The 23,371-nt window shown below is 41.6% G+C and overlaps 1 protein-coding gene across 4 annotated transcripts in view; it reads right to left on the bottom strand.

The window, feature by feature from the left end:
- Window positions 1–23,371, bottom strand: part of LOC126251947 (gamma-aminobutyric acid receptor subunit beta-like) — a 315,792-nt gene that overhangs the window by 41,682 nt on the left and 250,739 nt on the right. For all 4 annotated transcript variants that reach the window (XM_049952708.1, XM_049952710.1, XM_049952709.1 and 1 more), the window contains exons 3-5: window positions 15,810–15,877; window positions 13,334–13,479; window positions 13,055–13,212 (exon numbers count right to left, since the gene is read on the bottom strand). In XM_049952708.1, the coding sequence (XP_049808665.1) occupies window positions 13,055–13,212; window positions 13,334–13,479; window positions 15,810–15,877 (372 nt within the window). The remainder of the gene's footprint in view (window positions 1–13,054; window positions 13,213–13,333; window positions 13,480–15,809; window positions 15,878–23,371) is intronic.

Here is a 23,371-nt window from a genome sequence, read left to right as displayed (position 1 = left end):
CATCATGAATTCATGCCACAGGAACAAACAGTTAATTGATCATGTTATCAGGATGTGTTGCGACGTCTGCAAGAAAATGTGAGAAGGAAATGGCCTGAAATGTAGTGAGATAATTCATAGCTCTTGCACCATGATAATGCTCCTACACATTCATCCCTGTTGCTATGTGAGTATTGCACAAAAAACAAAATCACTGTGCCGCCTCATCCTCCATACTCTCGAAACATGGCCCCTGCAGACTTTTTATTGCTTTCAGAGTTGATAACCCCATTGAAAGGATGAAGATTTGCAGTGGTACACGAGATAAAAGAAAATTCATGATTCAGCAAGAGGCATACCAAGACTGCTTCCCAATGTCGAAACAGTGTAGGGAGTGGTGTATCAATTGTGGAGGAGAGTATTTCGAAGCAGACCATGCACAATAAGTAAAAGGTAAGCGTACAAAAATTTTGTGGACAGAGTTCCAGGAATTTTTGAACAGACCTATATATGTTTGTATCTTTTATCCTGAAGTTAGATGCTTTGATGTAAATAAATAATAAATTGCCAATGTAAACCACAGCCAGTTTTAGTTCTCTTTTTGTTAACTTACAGCCTTGCATTTGTATATGAGAGTTAGCAACTATCAGAAGTATTTTCCTTCAGTTTCAATTAAACTTTTTGAGTCTCTCATGTGACAGATCTCTGTTCTGTAACAGTGCTTTGTCTTATTGTTTATTTTCCATAAGGAACTGACTTTTCTTTTTGGAAAGGTAACTATACTCAGATAAGTATAAACAACCTAGAATTTTCCATCATATTTTACTGACAGCATGGAGTATACGATTCATGGCAAATTAATATGGCATGGAAATTTGCAAAGCAGCTACAGTAGGTATTCAGACCAAAATAGAAGAAATGGTACTTATACTCTGAATGACTGGAAATAATCACACTAGAAAATCTGGGATGAAGTAGTAACTTGAATATTAGGACAGATTGCTACTCATCACATAGAAGCTACCTTTTTATCCGAATATCTGTGATTTCATTTTTTGTGCAATACTCGCTTACCAACAGGGATGAATGTGCAGGAGCATTATCATGGCGCAAGAGCCATGAATTATCTCACCACATTCTTTGATCTCTCAACTACAGTCATCTAGATTTAACTTCTTGAGATTGCCTAAAGCATTTAAGATGAATACCAGAATGGTCTCCCTAAACAGATAGGACAATTTCTTTCCTTATCCTGGTCCAAATTGAGTATATACTCAAATGGCCTATTTATCAATAGGGAGTTAAACCAGGTCTTCCTTGCTTTCTAGTTCTCAGTAAAACTAGGAACACACCAATTTACTCCATAGTTGTGGGCAGCAAGTCCTTGGAAAGTATTTCATAGGGACAGAGTTCAGTTTTGGGTGGGCTTTAATATTCTTTTGATGCACAAACTGACTTTCATTTACAAGGGAAAGATCCTAAGTTCTCTGACAGTGCAGAGATAATAGAGATATGAATGAAATATTGTTTTTGTTATGTTGGTACATGTTTTATAATGATGTAAATCAAGTGTTAACTCGACTGTTGATTGGCTTTACTTATAACTTAAACAGCTTTGTAAAATAACGAAGTATGTTTTAAGTTATCAAAATGGTACACTTTGTGGTAAAATTCTTTGTTTCAAATTGTTTACTACCAAAGGAAATGAACCTAAATTTTATAAGAAGTTTGCTCCCTTGTTTACAACAGGTGGGAAATAGAAGACTGAATTCACAGTTGCCCGTATATCTTCCTTGCCCTTGTGCATTGTATGGTCAGCATGTGAATGCTTTTTACAAGATATTACTTGCATGCTGTATTATTCAGTCTTATGAAAGCAGTTATCTAACCAGTCTAATGATTTCATTTTCTTTGACATTTTTAGAATAACTGATTAGGACTGACAGAGTTATATAGTAAATGTAGTTTTTGAAATAATGGTTATAAATTTCTAATATCAGTGTCTTAAAGCACAATAGTTAATTATCAATAGCCATGTTATGGTTATCTGAATACTACTTGAAAACTACAAAAATTGAACAGATATATTTAAACAGATACAAGTAAACATCATATCATTACATAAAAAAAAGGAAAAGCAAATGGCTAAGTAAATAAAATTGCTTTAATTGCTCAAATGGAAGTTCCAAGTAAGGACAGAAGAGTTTAGAGCAACAGCTATTGAAAACTTTGTTGTAGATCCAATTTCCATAAGTTACTGACACACAATAACTGCAGTAAATAGTGTAGCTGAGTATTGTGTTCAAATAAAAAGAAAAAAGCACTGCAACGTCTTCTTGTTTTTCCACTTTTTTTCTCTCTTCATCCTTCTTCTTCTTCCTCTTCTTCTGTACTTCATGCATAAGGCTTTTGCCCCTGGAATTTACTTTCTTGTTGTTAGCAAGAAACCTGCAACTCACTTCTCTACTGTAATACGGGGACAACACTACTTTATAAAACATCATAACTGTTACTATATCTGTCTACATCTGCAGCTATATCAATACTCCTCAAGTGGAGGGTACTTATGGTACCACTAACTGATCCCTGCTTTCCTGTTCTATTCACTAATGGCATATTGGAAAAATAATCATCAGTAGTTCTCTGTATTAGTTCTAAATTCTTGAATTTTCTCATTGTGGTCATTTCGCAAGATGTATTTGGGAGGAAGTAGTATGCTGTCCGACTCTTCCCAGAAAGTACTCTCTTGAAATTTGTATAGTAAACCTCTCAGTAATGCTCAGCACATCTCTTGTAGCACCTAACACTGGAGTTCGTTGAGCATCTCTGTAACACTCTTGCACAGATTCAGTGATCCTGTGACAAAATGTACCACTCTTTGTTGGATCTTCTCTATCTCTTCTATTGGTCCTACATGGTAATGGTCGAAGACTGATGAACAATACTCAAGAACTGGTTGAACAAGTGCGTTGTAAGCCACTTCTCTAATAGATGAATTACATTTCCTTAAGATTCTTTCTATTAATTTCAGCCATCTGTCTGCTTTTCCTACTATTTGTTTTCTGTAGTCATTCCTCTGAAGTTCACTCTGGATAGATACTCCTAGATATATTATGGTAGTTACTGTTAATTTGTAATCAGTAGTGAAGTTGTACATAGTGGATTTATTTTCCTACGTATGCACAATGTATTACATTTATTTTTGTTAAGGGTCAACTGTCAGATCACACATCATTCATCAATCCTCTACAGGTCATCCTGTAAATCAATACCGCCTTCTGGCATTGCTACTTTCTTATAGATAACTGCATCATCTGCAAACAGCCCTAAAAAGTTTCCAATGCAGTCTACTAGCCTATATCATTTATACATGTAAACAGTAATGAGTCTCGGTCCGGCACACAGTTTTAATCTGCCAGGAAGTTTCATATCAGTGCACACTCCGCTGTAGAGTGAAAATTTCATTCTAGAAACTGTAATGGTCCTATCACACTTCCTTTTGGTACTCACAAAATTACCTTTATAACTGTTGATTTTGTTTCAGTAAGTGCAATGTGTTGAGTTCTACCTACAAGGATGTCTTGAATCCATTCACCAATCTGGTCCAGTACTCAGTAAGCTTGCATTTTTTTTCACTAAGTGGCTGTGCGGGACAGTGTCAAGTGCCTTCCTGAAGTCGAGGAACACAGCATCAATCTGAGGACTGATGTCTAGAGCACTGTGGACCTCATGAAGGAACAGAGTGAGTTGAGTTTCACAAGATCTCTTTCTGAAGAATTCATGCTGATTTTTATAGAGGAGTTGGAAGCTGAAGAAATGAGTCAAAGTTTGTGCCACAGCCAGAACTCAAACCCGGGTCTTCTTGCTTACTAGGCAGATATGCTGACCGTTACACCACCACAGTACTATGGTTAACATAGCTGCACGAACTACCCAAGTCAAATGCCATCCCCGACACAAACTCTAATTCACATCTCCAGCTTATTTTCCCCTTACATTGTGACTATCGCCAGGGCTCTCCGACACTGGAAAAGCACCACAGAATTGGACTTAGTGGGGAAGTCCTCTACTACATGTGACTGTATAGATCTTATAATTATAAGATCTATCTTATCTATCTTCCCCCTTATATCCAATGCTGGGGTAATAGTGAAAATGTAAGGGTAATATAAGCTGGAGATGTGAATTAGAGTTTGTGTTGGGGAGGGCAGTTGACTTGGGTAGTTCATGCTGCAGTGGTGTAATGGTCAGCATATCAGCCTAGTAAGCAAGAAGATCCAGGTTGAGTCCCAGCCGCAGCACAAATTTTGATTCATTTCTTCAGCTTCCAACATTATAGTAGATAAAGATGAGACTTAAATGTCTCAGGAAAATTTAAATATAAAATTTAGAGGAGATTTTTATGGTCCAAAAATATCATAATATATGAATATAAAATGTGTTACATACTTCTACAACAGATTGACATTAACAATATGAGCCTATAATGATATGTACCTGTCCTACAACTCTTGAAAGAGTGAATGACATACACTTTTTCTAGGCAGCAGGTATCCTTCATTGCACAAGTCACCTTCGATGAGCTGCTGCTAGAAGGGGAGCAAGTTCTTTCACATAGTCTCTGTAGAATCTTACTGGTATCTCATCTGGTCCTGATGCTTTTCCACTACAAAGTGACTGTAATTGTTTCTCTGTTCTGCAATCAGTTATTTCAATATGTGTCATTCTGAAATTCATATAATGATTGAAAGGAGGAATCTTACTATGATTTTCTATGGTGAAAAAATTTTCAAGGACCAAATTCTCTCTCTGTCTTTTCCATTTTATTGCCATTATGGTCACTGAGTGACTGAATAGATGATTTTGAAGCGCTGACTGATTTTACATAAGACTGAAACCTCTTAGGATTTCCATTAGATTGATTGACAAAGTTTTTCTTTCAATGTCACTGAACACAACTCGCCTTATGTTCATTTTCACTTCATTCAGCTATTGTTTGTCAGCCAGATTTTGAGTTCTCTTGAAACTGTGAGGAAGCACCCTTTGTTTACAGGCAAAGCAGTTTTCTGAAATGGTTATTAAACCATGGTGGGTCTTTCCCATCCCTTAAGACTTTGCTCAGAACGTACTTGTCTAAGGCATATTGAATAATGCGCTTGAATTTTTTCCATTTGTGCTCCATGTCTTTGCACTCAGCACTGAATACTTGATGTTGACTACTCAGATACTCTGCACTTTGTATCTTGTCACTCTTGCTAATCATAAATATTTTCCTACCTTTCTTAACATTCGTTGTAATACCTGTAGTCATAGGTACAATTACAGCCTAATGATCACTGATACTGTCCTTTATGTTAATTGATTTGAGATTGTTTTTTAAACAATATTAACTCAGCACATAGAGGAAGCATTGAGTGGCAGACAAGTACATAAAACAAAAACATAACCACCAGTGAAATATTGGGCCTTAGTTAATCCCATTGGATGACTGCCACATACAAGGCAATATGAGGAGCAATCTATGATGAAGGGACATGTGATCAGCAAGCTGCCAATCGCTACAACCCTTATTGCCAGAAGACAAATCCTGATGGTGCCACCACTTCTTTATTGAAGCAAATCCTCATTTTGCCTCTTGAGTCTGAGTTAAACCCATTCCAGACCTCCATACCATAGAAAAAAATTGAGGAGGTACTGAGAATTGAACCTGGGTGCTTCGATAGTGAAGGCAGTGATGCTACCAATTCGGACATGGAAGTGATTCAAACAAGGATATTTAAAAGTAGATTAAGCTATCAGACAAAGTCCTTTCAAACAACAGAAAATCTAGGATGAAAATGATAGTTGCTACTCACCATATAGTGGAGATGCTGAGTCATAGATGGGGGGGGGGGGGGGGGGGGGGAGAAGAAGAAGAAGAAGAAGAAGAAGACTGTCAGAAAGTGAGCTTTCAGCCAACAAGGCCTTTGTCAAAAATAGACAACACACACACACACACACACACACAGAGAGAGAGAGAGAGAGAGAGAGAGAGAGAGAGAGACTCATGCAAACAAAATTCATAACACACAACCTCAGTCTCTGGCACCTAAAGTCAGGCTGTGAGCAGCAGCCCATGTTGGGAGAGGCAACTGGGTGGTGGGGAGTAAGGAGGAGGCAAGGTTGGGGAAGGATAGTGGGATAGAGATGGGGGATGGTAAAGATGGAGAATGTCATGTTGGACAGCTTGTTCAGCAACAGGTTGGTCCAGCTGTTTCTTGGTCACAGTTTGTCGGTAGCCATTCATGCTGAAGACAGCTTGTTTGGTTGTCATGTCCACATAGAATGCAGCACAGTGGTTGCAGCTTAGCTTGTAGAGCACATGACTGGTTTCACAGATAGTCCTGCCTTTGAAGGGATAGGTGATGTTCTTGACTGGACTGCAGTAGGCAGTGGTGGGAGGATGTATGGGACAGATCTGTTACAGGGATACAGGTCATGAGACAAGGGGTTGGAAGTAGAGTTGTGTAGGCATGGATGAGGATGTTGTGTAGGTTCGGTGGGTGGTGAAATGCCATGGTGGGAGGGGTGGGAAGGACAGTGGGTAGGATATTTCTCATTTCAGGGAATGATGAGAGGTATTCAAAACCCTGGCAGAGAATGTAATTCAGTTGCTCCAGTCGTGGGTGGTACTAAGTCATGACAGGAATGCTCCTCTGTGGCTGGTTGGTGGGACTTTGGGAGGTGGTGGGTGACTGGAATGATAAGACATCGGAGGTCTCTTTTTGTAAAAATTGGGAGGGTAATTTGTAAAAGCCTCAGTGAGACCCTTGTTATATTTGAAGATGGACTGCTCATCACTATGGTTGTGGGTGGCTAGGCTGTATGGAAGGGATTCTTGGTATTGAATGGGTGGCAGCTGCTGAAGTGGAGATATAGCTGGCGGTTGTTAGGTTTGAGATGGATAGAGGTACTGATGTAGCCATCTTTGAGGTGGAGGTCAACATCGAGGAAGGTGGGTTGTTGGATGGAGTTAGACCAGGTGAATAAAATGGGGGAGAAAGTGTTGAGGTTCTGGAGGAATGTGGATAGTGTGCCCTCACTCTTGATCCAGATCCTGAAGGTGTCACTAATGAATCTGAACCAGGTGATTGGTTTCGGATTCTGAGTATTAAGGAAGGATTGCTCTAAATAGCCCATGAATAGGTTGGCATAGGATGGTGGCATGCAGGTGCCAATAGTCACTTGAGCCCATCCTGGAAACTCTCCCTGGAGTCCATCCCTCTCCTCACCGCTAGCACTCCCTGCACTCCTACCTTCTATATTTCCTAAAACTCATAAACTCAACCACACAGGACACCATTGTGGCCAATTACTGTGCCCCCACTGAGAGAATCTGTGCTCTCATCAACCAACACCTTCAGCCTATTACTCACAACAGTTTGTGTTTCTTCACCACATGGTGCCCAGCTCATCACTATTGATGTGCCCTCCCTTTACACTAACATCCCTAATGCCCATGTCCTTACTGCTCTTGAACAATACCTTTCCAAATGCCCAAAGATTCCAAACCAACAGCCTCCTTCCTAGTCACCATGACCATCCCTCACCCACAATTACTTCTCCTTTGAAGGCATTACCTACAAACAATTCTGGGATATGGCTATGAGCACTGGCATGGCACCATCATACACCAACCTGTTCATGAGCCATCTAGAGCAATCCTTCCTAAACACACAGAATCCCAAACTCCTCCCCTGGTTCAAATACACTGATGACATCTTCATGATCCACATTCCTCCAGAACCTCAACACCTTCTCCCCCATTTGCTTCACCTGGTCCAACTCAATCCCACAACCCACCTTCCTCGATGTTGACCTCCACCTCAAAGACGGTTATATTAGTACCTCTGTCCATATCATACCTACCAAACACCAGCATTACCTCCACTTCGGGGTGTCACTGAGGTCTTCACAGACCATAATTACCTTTCCAACCTTGTACAAAAACAGTATCTCATACCTTATCTTTCCAGTCACCCACCACCTTCTAAAGTCCCACTGTCTGGCCACAGAGGAGCATTCCTCTTGTGACTCAGTACCACCCAGGACTGGAGCAACTGAATTACCCACTATGTACCCTAATCCTATACCACATTATTTACATTCATTCCGGAAACATGCATTCACCGTAGCCAAACTGCAATCCCACATACTTTTCCTCCGGTCCTGCTTAACCTTTGGAATTACCCCTAAAGGGCTTACCTTAAAAGTTCCCATCTCCGGGTGCAATTCCTCCTTCCACCAGTCTCTCCTGGACTTCCAGAACCTTCAATCCTTAGCCCTTACCCAACTTGTCCTGAATCTCTACACTACTTCATGTAACCACCACTCCCAACAGCTCCTATCTCTCTTCAAAGTCCTCCACCTCTCAAACCCTTGCTTGGAGAACACACTCAGGAACATCATCCTAGAAGCCAGCTGCAAACTTGAGTTCCATGCCACACACCACCTGAAAAAACTATCCACAGTGCTAGTGCAACACCTAAGAAGTGGGGTCCCTCTCCCTATGCCTCACAAACACCAAACACAACAGAACCTTCAACAAACCCCCCTCATAGCCAACAAACCTAGCCTAGCCACCCTACTCAATCTCCCCATCCCAGCACATACCCCACACAGACCAAATCTCAACTATAACCACAGTCAAATGCCACATATCACCAGTCCCAATTCAGTCCTAAACCTCTCATCCAGATCCCTCTCTCCTCCAGAGACATCTGTTCTATCAAAAGGCTTAACCTTTAGCCCCACACCTAAATTCAACCACACTGCCCTGCTTAAAGATCTCCTCTCATTCACCCGGAACCTCAACTGGAAATATCACTTCACTACCCAAACACAGCCCCCAAATACTAGACCCAGTGTTGAACCCAGTCTAGAACAGTTCCGACTGCCTTCTCAAAGGGATCCTCCTCCCCTCCCCCAAAACCATCCCTTGCAGACATTTCAGGAATTCCTCACATCCAGTGTTGCCTCCCAGTCCTTCTTGAAGAACATACCGACAACCCCCAACATCACCCCAGCTGAATCCCGTGCCATTAAGGAGCTGAAAATAGACCGCTCTATTGTCATCCTCCCGGCGGATAAAGGCTCCACAACTGTCGTACTTGACCGTGTGGAGTATGTGGCAGAAGGACTGCGTCAACTCTCTGACACCTCAACCTACAAAGCTGTTACCCAGGACCCCATTCCCTCCGTCCAGACTGAGCTGCAAAAAATCCTGAAAATCCAAGGTCCCTCACAAGGCCTCACAACGGCTTCCATAGACTTACTCACTCCACCTGAGCCACGTACCCCTACCTTCTACCTATTACCCAAAATCCACAAAGAGAACCATCCTGGCCGTCCCATTGTAGCAGGCTTCAAAGCCCCAACCGAACGTATCTCAGCTCTGGTAGACCAGCACCTACAACCTATCACCCGCAGACTCCCATCCTACATCAAAGACACAAACCACTTCCTAGAACGCCTCAAATCCATTCCCACTCCTCTCCCACCTGAAACCTTTCTTGTCACCATAGATGCTACATCCCTTTACACAAACATCCCACATACCCATGGTCTCTCTGCCCTTGAGCACTACCTCTCCCAACGCCCACCCAAAGATCTTCCAAAAACATCGTTCCTTATCGCACTTACCAACTTCATCCTCACCCATAATTACTTCACTTTTGAGGGCCAGACCTACAAACAAATCAGGGGAACGGCCATGGGAACCAGGATGGCTCCGTCCTATGCCAACCTCTTCATGGGCCGCATGGAGGAGGCTTTCCTGAAGACCCAACAGCTGCTTCCCCTGGCCTGGTATAGGTTTATAGATGACATCTTTGTGGTCTGGACTCATGGTGAAGAAACACTCCTTAATTTCCTCCATAACCTCAACTCCTTTTCGAATCTGAATTTCACCTGGTCCTTCTCCAAAACCCAAGCCACCTTCCTGGATGTTGACCTTCATCTTGTTGAAGCTCACATCCACACCTCTGTCCATATCAAACCCACAAACAAACAACAGTACCTTCACTTTGATAGCTGCCATCCTTTCCACATCAAACGCTCCCTTCCCTACAGCCTAGGTATTCGTGGCAAACGTATCTGCTCCAGTGACGAATCCCTCAATAATTACACCAATAACCTGACCAGTGCTTTCCTCTCCCGCAACTATCCTGCAGACCTTGTCCACAAACAGATTTCCCGAGCAATACATTCCTCCCCGTCCAACAACAACGTTCCTACCCCCAGACCACACAGAAGCATCCCCCTTGTCACCCAATATTATCCTGGCCTCGAAAACATCAACAAATTACTCCGCCAGGGATATGACTTTCTCAAGTCAACCCCTGAAATGAGATCATCCCTTGACAAAATTCTCCCCACACCACCCAGAGTTGCCTTTCGTCGCCCCCCTAACCTCCGTAACATCCTTGTTAAACCCTACAATATTCCCAGACTACCTTCTCTACCCAGCGGTTCCTACCCCCGTAACCGACCCCGCTGCAAAACCTGCCCCATGCATCCCCCCACAACCACCTACTCCAGCCCCGCTACTGGCAAAACATACACAATTCAAGGCAGGGCTACGTGTGAAACTACACATGTCATTTATCAACTGACATGCCTGCACTGCACAGCCTTTTACATCGGCATGACAACAACTAAACTGGCTGAGTGCATGAACGGACACAGACGAACTGTCTGCCTAGGAGATGCCCAATACCCAGTAGCGGAGCATGCCCTCCAGCATAATTCTAGGGACCTAGGAACCTGCTACACCGTACGTGCCATTTGGCTTCTCCCACCCAACACCAGTCCCTCTGAACTGCGGAGATGGGAACTTGCACTCCAACACATCCTTTCATCCCGCCATCCCCCTGGACTGAACCTACGTTAAACAACCTCACTCCCATTCACCCTTCAGTCTTCTCCTCTTTCCCTTTCCTCTTTAGCTATTCACGCATCTTTTCATCCTACATAGTTGTGTTTATCTTTATACTATATATCTCTTTACTTCTGTATGCATCCTCTTTGGTTTGAAGCTGGCACAGTACTTACAGTAGAATATCTTTGGCTTCCCTCTGACAACCATGCCTCCATCCTTGCTACCCTCCCTATTTTCCTTTCCCTGTTGCTTCATAACCTGGGTTGTAAGTAACTGAATCTCCTTTCCCTTCTTCCCTTTCTTTCCCCTCTCTCCTCCCCGATGAAGGAACATTTGTTCCGAAAGCTAGGAACTTAAAATTTCAGTTCTGTTTTATGTGTATCTATCGGCTGTACTGAGCTGAGGTAAGTACCGGCCAGCCCCTCTATCTCTTTGTTAGTATTTGAATTACATTCTCTGTCACAGTTTCGACTATCTCTTGTTGTGCCCTGAAATGAGAAGTATCCTACCCACTATACTTCCCACCCCTCGCACAGTGGTATTCCACAGCCCACCAAATGTACACAATATCCTCATCCATCCCTATACAACCCCTGCTCTCACCCCATTGCTTCATGGCTCATATCCCTGTAGTAGACCTAGATGCAATACTTGTGTCACAAGTCCTCTCATCACCACCTACTTCATTCTGGTCACAAACATCACCTATCCCATCAAAGGCAGGGCTACCTGTGAAACCAGTCATGTAATCTACAAGCTAAGCTGCAACCACTGTGCTGAATTCTATGTGGGCATGACAACCATCAAGCTGTCTGTCTGCATGAATGGCCACTGACAAACTGTGACAATGAAACAGCTGGACTAACCTGTTGCTGAGCAAGCTGACCAACATGACGTTCTCCATTTCAATGACTGCTTCACAGCCTGTGCCATGTATAACCTTCCCGCCAACACCCACTTTTCTGAATTGCGCAGGTGGGAACCCTCCCTACAATGTATCCTACGTTCCCATAACCCTCTTGGCCTCAACCTTTGTTAGTCATTATCCTTACCCACCTAGCCCTTCCCTGTTCCCATTACAGCACTACGCAGTCCTCTATTCCACCAATGCACCCAGTCATTTTTCTTCTTTTCTTTTCCGCTACCCTCCCTCCCCCACCCTCTGTCTAACCTCCTGACAGCACCTAGCTACCCTCCCTCTCTCCACCTCATCCCTGTTCGCCCTCACAACCAGCACTTTACTGTCACCCATCTGTACCCTGCTATCCCTCCCACTACCTGCCGCAGCCTCGGCTTACCCCCACCACCCAGTTGCCTCTCCCATCGTGCGTTGCTGCTCGCTGTCTGGCCTCAGCTGCCAGAGACTGTGGTCATGTATGTATGTGTTACACTTGTGTGTGTGTGTGTGTGTGTGTGTGTGTGTGTGTGTGTGTGTGTGTGTGCGTGTGTGCGTGTGTGTGTGTGTGTGTGTGTGTCTATTTGTCTATTTTTGGCAAAGGCCTTGCTGGCCAAAGCTCACTTGCTGGCAGTCTTTTTGTAGTGCCTATCTGTGACTCAGCCTCTCAGCTGTATGGTATCCTTTTCATAATACGGGAAGATGGGAGTAAATGAGAAATACGATGAAAATGCACACAACTTTACCACACTAAAACACTATGACATCGCTGACGAATTTAAATTTTTTGCAAATAAATATGAGTCTGTTATTATTAACAAGATTGTAACCTATGTGTACAGAATTAATGTAAGGGTTGAAAGACTAACACTTGATGATAGATTAATTAGAAGCTACATAAATTACCTTTTATGTACATTTGATGATTAGAGATTGCTACCTGTAGCATGACTGTTAATAATTCTCATCTGAAATAAAGCTGCAGTCTTGCTGTTGACAAACAACTGTTGTTCCATGACTGTTATTGTTCTCATGTAAATTTTAAACATGCAGTAGTAGGTGGGATGCAGATGAGTGGTATGACTGCAGAAACAACATATGTTTTTAGAGTCGTGACTCTCCTCCTAATTGTGTAAGATACTCATTCAGAATAGAGTAAGATTCTGACAGTGTATACAGTTATTCGATAAATGGTGATGCCTATGGTTTGTAGGATCGAAATGAGTAAATTTTCATGGTGTTAAGTATGCTTTATTACTCACAGCTCTCAATTTCTACTGTGCAGTTTTGTGAATCAAGAGGATAATAATGTAGATCCATCATACAGGCCAATGTCGTCGTAAATCTCATGCCATATGTAATACTCCCATCTCCATTAAGCCGTACCAGTTTATTTCTTTCTGTCACATCATGAAGGAAGCTGAAACAGACAGATTTAGTAATTGGCGTAGGGGAAGGATTTACATAATATGCCTCACAATGTGGAAAAGCTTACATACACACGTTGTTTCAGACACATAGAAAAGGATTTAACTATTTACCTGTTCTTGTCATTTGCAAAAAATGTGTCAGGTACCCATATCTTCTCAGCAAAATCACCTGATAATGTTAATATCTCTTCTTCATTACTGAAGGCAAGTCGTTCATCTTTCCAGTATTGATTGAGGTACATGGTAATGGTATAGTCCTGCAAGTAAAATATTGATCATTTACTATTCCAGCTTGTCGATGTATATGATTGGCAAATGAATAAATGAAACTAAATCATGGGCTACAAAAATTAATTTATGAAATCCATCAATGGTAAAACTAGGATGGAATAATGACCATAATATGAAGATGATAGATTGCTATTCACCATATGGGGGAGGCGTTGACGGGCAGACCAAAAAGATGGCTATACATTTGAGCTTTTGGATAAAAGCTCTTCTTCTAAAGTAGAAAACACACACACAAGCGCAACTCACACACGTGACCACTCTCTCAGGCCACTGAGGCCAGACTGTGTGCAGCAATGGTGTTTGATGAGAGAAGCAATCAGTGGGTGGTGGGAATAAGGTGGAGGCTTGGGCAGGGAGGGAGATGGACAGCAGTGCGGGAGGGGGGGGGGGGGGGAAGGTGTGGTGCTGCTTGTGGGAGCATGTGGTGGGGACAGGGTATGACTGCTAGGTGCAATTGGGAGGTTTGTGGGGGTAAGGGAGCGGAAAAGGAGAGAAGTAGGGAGGGGAAAAATACTAGTAGATGCATTGGTGGAATGAAGGCTATGTAGTGCTGGAATGGATAAGTGGAAGGAGGACAGGGACTAGTGAAGACTGAGGCCAGGGGATTACAGGAACATAGGATATATTACCATGAGAATTCCCATGTGTGCAGTTCAGAAAAGCTGATGTTGATAGTGAGAATACAGATGGCACAGGCTGTGAAGCAGTCACTGAAGTGAAGCACTTCATGTTGGGCAGCATACTCAGCAGCTGGATGGTGCAGCTATCTCGTGGCCACAGTTTGTTGGTTGCCATTCATGTGGACCGACAGCTTTTTGGTTGTCATGCCCACGTAGAAAGCAGCACAGTGGTTGCAGCTTAAGATCACATACTGCTTTCACAGGTAGCCTGGCCTTCGATTGGATGGGTGATGCTTGTGACTGGATGGGAGCAGATGGCAGGAGATGGTATATACAAGATCCAGAGAACAAAATTACCCTCCTGACCTTGTACAGAAACAGATCTCCCATGCTTTCTCTCTCTAGTCACCTACTACCTCCCACATTCCCACTGTTTGGCCACAAAGGAGCACTCCCCTTGTGACTCAGTAACACCTAGTACTGGAGTAACAGAGTCACATTCTCCACTAGGCTTTCACCTATCTCTCTGAAATGAGTAGTATCCTACCCACTGCCTCCCCCCCCCCCCTCCCATTGGTATTCTGCCACCCATCATCCCTACTCCACCCCTGCTTCCAACCACTTGTCTCATGGCTCATACCCCTGCAATAGACCTAGTCTAGATGCAAGACCTGTCCCATATGCCCTCCCAGCACCACCTACTCCAGTCCAGTCACAAGCATCTCCCATCAAAGGCGGGGATATCTATAAATATGTGATCTACTAACTAATTCGAAACCACTGTCCTGCTTTTTATGTGGTATGACAACCAACCAACCAACCAACCAACAATCAATCTGTCTGAATGAATAGCCAATGACAACTGTGGCCAAGAGACAGCAGGACCACCCAGTTGCTGTACATGATGCGCAACACAACACACTTAATTTCAGTGACTGTGTCACAACCTGCACATCTCGATCCTTCCTACCAACACCAGCTTTTACGAATTGTGCAGTTGGAAACTCTCCCTGCAATATATCCTATGTTCCCATAACACCCCTGGCATCAACCTTGTTAGTTCCTGTCCTTCAACCACCTATCTCCTTCCCTGCACCCACTGCAGCACAACAAAGCCTTCTGTTACACCAGTGCAGCAACTAACCTTTTTCCCCTCTCTACTTCTCTCCTTTTCCTTTCCCCTCCCCCTCCTGACTCCACCCATCCCATCCTCAAAGCTCACAACTAAACCCCGAGCAGCCTTACCCTGCCCCTCCATGTCACTGCAGGCTCCCCCAAGCAGCACTATACCTCCCTCCATCCTACTCTACCACCTCCCCCCCCCCCCTCCTCACCCCAGCCTCCTCCTTACCCTCACCAGCCACAGATTGTTTCTCACATCAGGCACAGTTGCTTTATGTAGTTTGGCCCCCATGGCCAAAGACAGTGGTTGTGTGTGTGTGCGTGTGTGTGTTTATGAGATGGGCTCTTGCCCGAAAACTCAAATGTATAGGCATCTTTTTGTGGTGCCTGTCTGCAACTCAGTGTCTCCTGTACATGATGAGCAGCAATCTATTCTTCTCATAATAGTGAATTTATGGAATCCCATGGATAGCAATGTTCAGTGCATGTAGATGCTGACTGCTTGGAAACTGTATAATTTATCTTCTTTTGACAAATTATCTACTATTACTTACCATGTTCACCTCAGAAATTGAATCAAAGCTTGCTATTGTGAGATCCATACCAACATACAGAGGGTCACCTGGAGAAAAGAGAAAAAGAAGCCGTATAACATTTACCAATAAATTTGGATATTTTTCTTCATTTTAGAGGTATCTAAATAGCATCCTACATACTGATTCAACTTTTTAAAAATATATGATTTACATAGGCAGAGATTATTAGGTCAATGGCTGCAGAACTCTGTAGACAGCAGAGCAGCTGTTACAACTACTAATTATAGACTTGTTAACACCATTCAGTGTTTATTCTTGGGCTGGGTGGTGTAATATGCAGTTCCTGGAAGAATAATTTTGAGGTCAAAATCTAAATAGATAAGAGAGTTTGAGATGTAAAATTACATTACAGATGGATAAAACTTGTAATTAAAATTCATTCAGCAGTAGAGAAGTTGTTGTTATAGCCTTCTGTCCGAAGAATGGTTTGATGCAGAACTCTACACTAGTGTTTCTTTTGTAAGGCTCTTCATATTTGCATAACTGCCGCAACATTTGTCCAATTCAACTAGCTTAGTGTATTCAAGAAATGGTCTCCCTCCAAAATTTTTAGTCTCCACAATTCCCTCCATTACCAAATTGATGATTCCTTGCTGCCCATCAATCAAACCCTTCATTTTGTTACATTGTATTGTAAATTACCTTTTGGGTGTACAATCTGATGCAGTACCTCCTCATTAGTTATTCATTCTAGCCCTTTAATACTCAGCATCCTTCTGTATCACCACATTTCAAAAGCTTCCATTCTCTTTTTATGTAAACAGTTTATTTTCTTCCATCTTCTTTTCTGGAGATCCAAATGGGGGCTAATCTGGAATCTTTTGCTAGTGAAGAGATCAGTCAAGGCATTTTTTCAGTTATAGCCACATCTCCTTTAAATACTCATTATATATCTTTAATGCAGTGGCTCCCAATGTCTTTTGCATTCTCATGGTATTTATCATTGCTGCTTCTTCCATATTTTAGGGGCAGTTTCCCACTCCAAGGGCACCCTTTTGTCTGCTCCTCTGCCATCTTTGAAAAGGCCGTTGATGGAATGAGGGTGACTTCTTGCGTTGGAAGTATTTGGGGGTCATTCAGAATTTTGCAGTAGCTGCGAAGAATTACTAGTCAAAGACACTATCTCTAGACCATGGGTGCACAACAAAAAAGACAGCCACATAAAGGGCTGAAAAAATCCATGGTTAAGAGGCAGATTTTTCTTTTACGGAAGCTAAGAAAGGAACAAAAACACTGTGAGGCTCTGAATAAGTATTTGACATTAATGGAAATTCCTGCTTGGAACAATACATAAAATAAGGCAAAGGCAACTACTCACCTATAGCAGACTGATTTGTGGAGCACAGAAACATGTAACACAATGTAGTATTCACAAGATTTTTTGAGCTCTTGCTCTTTTTCTAGTACACACAACCACACAGATACACAAATGTTTGGGTGTCTCTGTGGTTGTGTGTCTATTCAAATACAGATGAACAACATACAGATGACACCATAAGAAATGTAATACAATAAATAAGATACGAATTTCTGAGAATGACCATTGGAAATTAGGTAGCTGGTAAGTTAGAGAGTTTATTTAAAACAGCAGAAGAAATGGGATGGAGAAGCAGAGGTGACACCAAGGGAAAATATGTAATGATGGAAATGAAACAAGAGAACAGAGATAAAAGTAGTTGAAACACAAAACGACGCTAATGATGAAATGAGTATGCACCTGATGGTTTATGCTGTTTACCTGTGACTGTTTACTAATGCTGAAAGGTAACTGTTATGTCACTTTACTGCAGACAACAAACTTCAGGCCTTATGTTCAGGGTTAATGAGGGTTCTCTTGCACCTGAATATGTTAATAATAAAATAAGTCACCATGACAATGGGGAAGGAGTAGGTGCCAGGAGGAGAATGTGTGCAGTTAGGTCTGCTAAGGACTATCAAAAGATGAGAGTGAGATTATATTGAAATGATCTCAAGCAAATTTTTCCAGAGATAACACTGAAAAGGGTAAGTAAGCTGTTCTTCACACAAGCCAAATATGTAATGGAAAAAGTACTGCTGACAAGGAGTCTAGTTACCAGATTCTGAACCAATAATGCCGAATAAGGCAGAGCATAGGACTACTCAAGAGTTCATTTGGAAGATAGTCCACTGATGCTTGGCAGAACATGAAAATATATATAAAAAAGAAACATCTTTCAGTATTCTGCAACAATTTTTAATTACTCTCTACTTGATTTTCAGCTTTGTAGGCCATTATCACATGACAGATGATTGTCACAATTGTAGTTAAAGTAATATTAGCCAATACAGAAGTTATGGCATTTCAAACAAAAAGGAATTCTTACATTTGAAAAAACTGATTTTGCTGTTGTAACTTGTATCTTGTCCATTGGATGTTGAAAAATATATAATTCCTAAGAGCACAAGTTAGAGAACATACACTATCCAGTCACATTAATGTGACCAACTGTCAAAAGCCAGAATAACCACCTTTTCCCATGTGGACCTCTGACAGACAAGCAGGAAGACAGGTCTGAAAGGTACTGACAGGTATGTGAAACCATCCTGTCTCCTGTGCTGGGGCTATCTGCACTAGGTATCTCAGTTGATGATCCATGGCATGAACAACCTGATTAAGGTGTTCCCATGGATTCTTGGTGAGTTTAAATCTGAGTCTGATGGTCTGGGGAGTATGGTAAACTTGTCCTGGTACTTTTGGAACTGCATGTGTGTGCTATGTGGTGCATTGCATCGGCCTGCAGTTAGATGTCACTCCAGCAAGGAAAAACAAACAGCAGTTAGGGGTGACCACAAGCTCCAAGCATAGATACCAACTTGTATTGATCCACTGCACCTTTCAGAATGATGAGATCATCCAGGGAATGTCACAAAAATATTCCACAGACTGTATAATACTCCCTCCTCCAGGCTGGACCCTTCCAATGATTGTTGCATGGTGTTTGCTTTCAGACATTTCAAAATGTACACACCAATGGCCATCTGTCATCTGAAAAGGCTACGTGTCTCCATTCAGTGGAGAACCAGTTGCAGTACTGACATACAAATTCTAACCTTCATCGCCAATGAACAGCGATCAGTATGGGTGCATACACCAGCTGCCTGCTGCAGAGGCCCATTCAAAGCAATATTTGCTGAATGGTCATTGAGGAGATACTGTTGATAGTTTGGTTCATCTGGGCTGTCAATTGCTTAGTGTTGCATATCTGTTCACCTGTATCTCCACAGCTACCATTCAGCCCTGACATCTATGACCCATGGTTCACCACAATTTCCTCAGTACTGGTTTTGGATAGTGCCATTTTGCCATGCACAGTATACTTCAAATATGGCAGCATTTGAACATTTACAAACTTAATCATTTTGGAAATGCTTCCACCCTTGGTGTGAAAGCCAATGATCATGCTCCTTTGGATGCCAGATAAATTGCTCCACATTACAACAACGACTACAGACTACACTGTTTTTTCCCCCTCTCCCCCTTCCCCAGCACATTTTACATACCCTCCACAGGTAATGCTCCCAGCTACTGTCTATGAGTGGTTATTGCAAGTTGTGTAGTTTATATGGAAGTAACATTATAACAAAATCAAATAATTTATGGTAGTTTAATTAGATTTCTTTTTCAAATTGCTTGTTTAACAGCTAGGCAGCTAGAAACGTAGGAGAACACTCGCATTAGGACCTACTGAATACAACTTGAAAGAATGATAATTCTTTAGGTTTCAACTTCAGTAAAGATGAATGTATGAAACAGGCTATAAAAATTATCTGAACAAAGGGAAAAACATTGTTTATTTACAACCAAGATAGCATTTGTGACTCATTTGTAGTATTTCCAAAAGTGCATCTTTCTGTTTTTCTTCTTTTTGTGAGGAATGCCACATTGTACACCATATGGATGGTTTCTATTTAAAATGTTCACCAATAGTGATGGGAGAGCATACTGAAGCGTAAGATTTAGAAGACTGAAAGGCAGAGCTGCACCTACCCACCCACCCATCCACCCAAGTATGCTCTCTCTCTCTCTCTCTCTCTCTCTCTCTCTCTCTCTCTCTCTCTCACACACACACACACACACACACACACACACACACGCACGCACGCACGCACGCACACCTGTATGACTACTTTGTCCAAGCTACATACATTATGCGAGTACTGCAGCGTGATTGATGTGGGGGAATTGTGTCATGTGTAGTGCACAAGGGAAAACATGAGGAACTGGAGGGTAGCTCATGGCTGTGAGGGAGAGGCAGTTGGTACACAGAACAGGAATGCAACACAGGACCACTGAGCTCATTCTGGCCACAAGCAGGAGGAGTTATGCACAGTCCATTATGACATGGAGGAGTGGGTTGGAAGGAGGGGGATAAAACAGAAGAAGGGGAGACTACAGAGAAGAGGATGTGGCTGCAGGATGTGTGAAGTTAGCAGAGACTGAAGCCACGAGGATAATGGAGACTAAGGATGTGTTGCAAGGACAACTCACATCTTCATAATTCAGAGAATTTGATGTTGAGGGAAAGGATCTAAATGGTGTGAGTTGTGAAGCATCCATTGAAATCAAGTGAATTGTGCACAATAGTGTGTTTCATCGCTAGGTGGTCAACTCTGCTCTTGACTATAGTTTAGCAGTGGCCATTCATTGTGCTGGACAGCTGGTTGTAGGTCATGCCCATAAGGTGATGTGCAGAAATTACAGCTAAGCTGGTATATGACGTGGCTACCTTCACAGAAAGTCCTGCCTCTAATAGAGAAAGGATGTGCTGGCAGGATTTTTGGACAGGCTTTGTATCTACATTTTCGAGAGGGGCATGATCTATGTGATAAGTGACAATTGGGAGTGGGTGTAGCATATAGATGGTCTAGTATGTGGTGTACATTGGATGTTCAGAGTATTAGGTGGGCCATTCCGTGCCAAGTGGTCTAATATCGAAAAATGTTCCCACATGACCATCATGGATTTTGATGAAATTTTGTATGAACATTTACACATGTTCTCAATGAACACTGGTAAAGCTTCAGTTTCAGAAATTCAATACTTGCAGAGATATAGTCACTTGTTTGAAACCACAGCACAGCTTCCAATAGTGCATCCTTGAATTTTCAGCAACTTTGAGATGAGATATCTACGTAAGTATTTGCATGAAAGAAACAAAACGTGGCCTTCTTATACAACTTTTAGAGCTCTTCAAAGTAAAATATTAAAAAAAGGATTTCTGAGCAATTTTCATATAGATAATTTGAAGCAAAGTTGGGCGAAAAATAGCTGTTTAAAAAAAATGCGAACTTTAGTTTTTTATATCTCCAAAAGTAATTGTGGGATGTACATGAAACTTTGCACACCATAACTCACCAACACAAGGTCTTAGAATATAAAATTTCATTCTCCTATTGCTTTCCATTATTTCACAAATCTAGATTAAAGTTGACGATTTTTCAAAAATTGCTAAAAATGGGTATTTTTAGTCAAATATTTCAAAAAATTGTTTTCTCCAAGCTCTTCTAAACTATGGTCATTAGAAAGATCATATTCTAAACTATCTAGAAAAGTGGATTTGGTTTTGCAATGCAAGCATATAAGGCTCTAAAAAGTAGCATCACTGGAAGTTTGAACACATTTTTCTGGCACTCAAATTATACCTGAAACTTTTTATTATGCCTAATGAATGTTTATTAGTGCCTTGAATAATTGAAATAAAAAGATCTAGTAAATAGGCAATGAGACTGTCAGAAAAACTTGAAAACTACGCGAAGTAGCCCTTCTGCTTCTATCGTTAAGTGTTCATCTGCATAAAACTCTTCTCATTTGGAGAAAAATATAAAAGATCATAAAGAATTCAATGAATAAATTCTATTTAATCACACTTAAATGTAGCCTACTACCTTGGTAAATATATAACCACTAGTTTCACAGAGAAAATTCACAAGATTCACTGTTTATAGAAAATATAATGGCAACAATTACTTTAACAATCAGATTGTTTCATTACTGTGAGCCTTGTTTGAACAATCAGTATTTCAGTGGTGTGTTTGCAGCATAGTGAGTGGGTTCTCTTGACTGAGTGTGGCTTGTTAAGTGATTCGTAAGACCATCAAAGTTTGTAATCTAATTTACAAAAAATTGTTTTGATTGTGTCTTTTATAGCATATATCTCTTATTAGATTTTTTCATTGGTATTATACATTGTGTATAATTTCATTCAGTAGCAATTTGTCTGAAATTTAAGCAGATTATAATTTGCACTTAGAGGCCAAATACATTATTTAGTTACTGATTAGAGATGGATGCAGAAGGGAACAGCATACGTTCCTGCTCAATTGGGCAAGGAGATAGTGGAACAAAGTCTCATGTCACTTTCTTTGCCAAAAAAGCTGCTTTAAAATGGTTTGCGGATTTTAGTGATGAGGAAAAAGAGTTCTTGGTCCGATGTTCTGAAGCAAAGCTGGACAATACCTCTGAAGTTTGCCTACACCATGAAGCCCTGTTATTGACACAATATGAGAGGTTCCAAAAAAAATGCTTCAATCCCTTCGGGAAGGTGAATCATAATATTAAGGCAGGAATTCGCACTCTTGATCCGAGAAATTAGAGCAAATACGGAGACTTACAAGCAGTCGTTCTTCCCACGCACAATTCGTGAATGGAACAGGGAAGGGGGGATCAGATAGTGGTACAATAAGTACCCTCCGCCACACACCGTAAGGTGGCTCGCGGAGTATAGATGTAGATGTAGATGTAGAAACAGCTAATAAGGCTTCTGATATGTTGAAGAAGCAGCTTGTTAATAACATAAAGCCAGACCAGAAAATTTGTCTGGCTTGCAGGACTACCTTAAATAAACACTCGGACGAAGCTTTACCAGCCTCATCATCACATTCTGATGAGGACTTTACACCAAAAGAAGAATTAAATAATAGCTTATTGTCTATCGGTATTTCACCCATAAAGAGAACAGTAAGCTACAGAGATAAGCCCCAATATGTGAAGAAGAAAATTCAAAAGGCTCAAAATGTGATTGAAAACAGAATTGTAAATGCAATGGGAGTAAACCGACAAATTGAAGGTGCTAGTGAAATTAAGGAATGTAGAAACTGTGCCAACTATGCACATTTGCTGACTGAACTGAAAGCCAAGATGCAGAATGCAATTCATAAAGAACAGATGCAAATTTTAACCTTGGCACCTGTAAGTTGGACAGTTAGACAAACAGCAGCTCAGTTCGGCGTGTCCGAAAGAATGGTGAAGAATGCTTGGAAGCTGAAGGCAGAGAAGGGCATTCTAGCACTTCCTGAAAATAGGCAAAGCAGGAAATTACCAGCAGAAGTTGTTAGTAGAGTGCGAAATTTTTTTGAAGATGATGAGTATAGTAGGGTGTGCCCTGGAAAAAAAGATAGTATTTCAGTTAGACTTTTAGATAGAAAGACATACACGCAGAAAATATTGTTCCTTTGCAATTTACGGGAAATGTCTGTTATCTATAAGAATATAAATGGTC

Source organism: Schistocerca nitens, chromosome 4 (assembly GCF_023898315.1).
Source record: "Schistocerca nitens isolate TAMUIC-IGC-003100 chromosome 4, iqSchNite1.1, whole genome shotgun sequence".
Taxonomy (NCBI): Eukaryota; Metazoa; Arthropoda; class Insecta; order Orthoptera; family Acrididae; genus Schistocerca; species Schistocerca nitens.
Note: the sequence above shows the minus strand (reverse complement) of the source record. Positions and strands in the feature narration are given on the sequence as shown.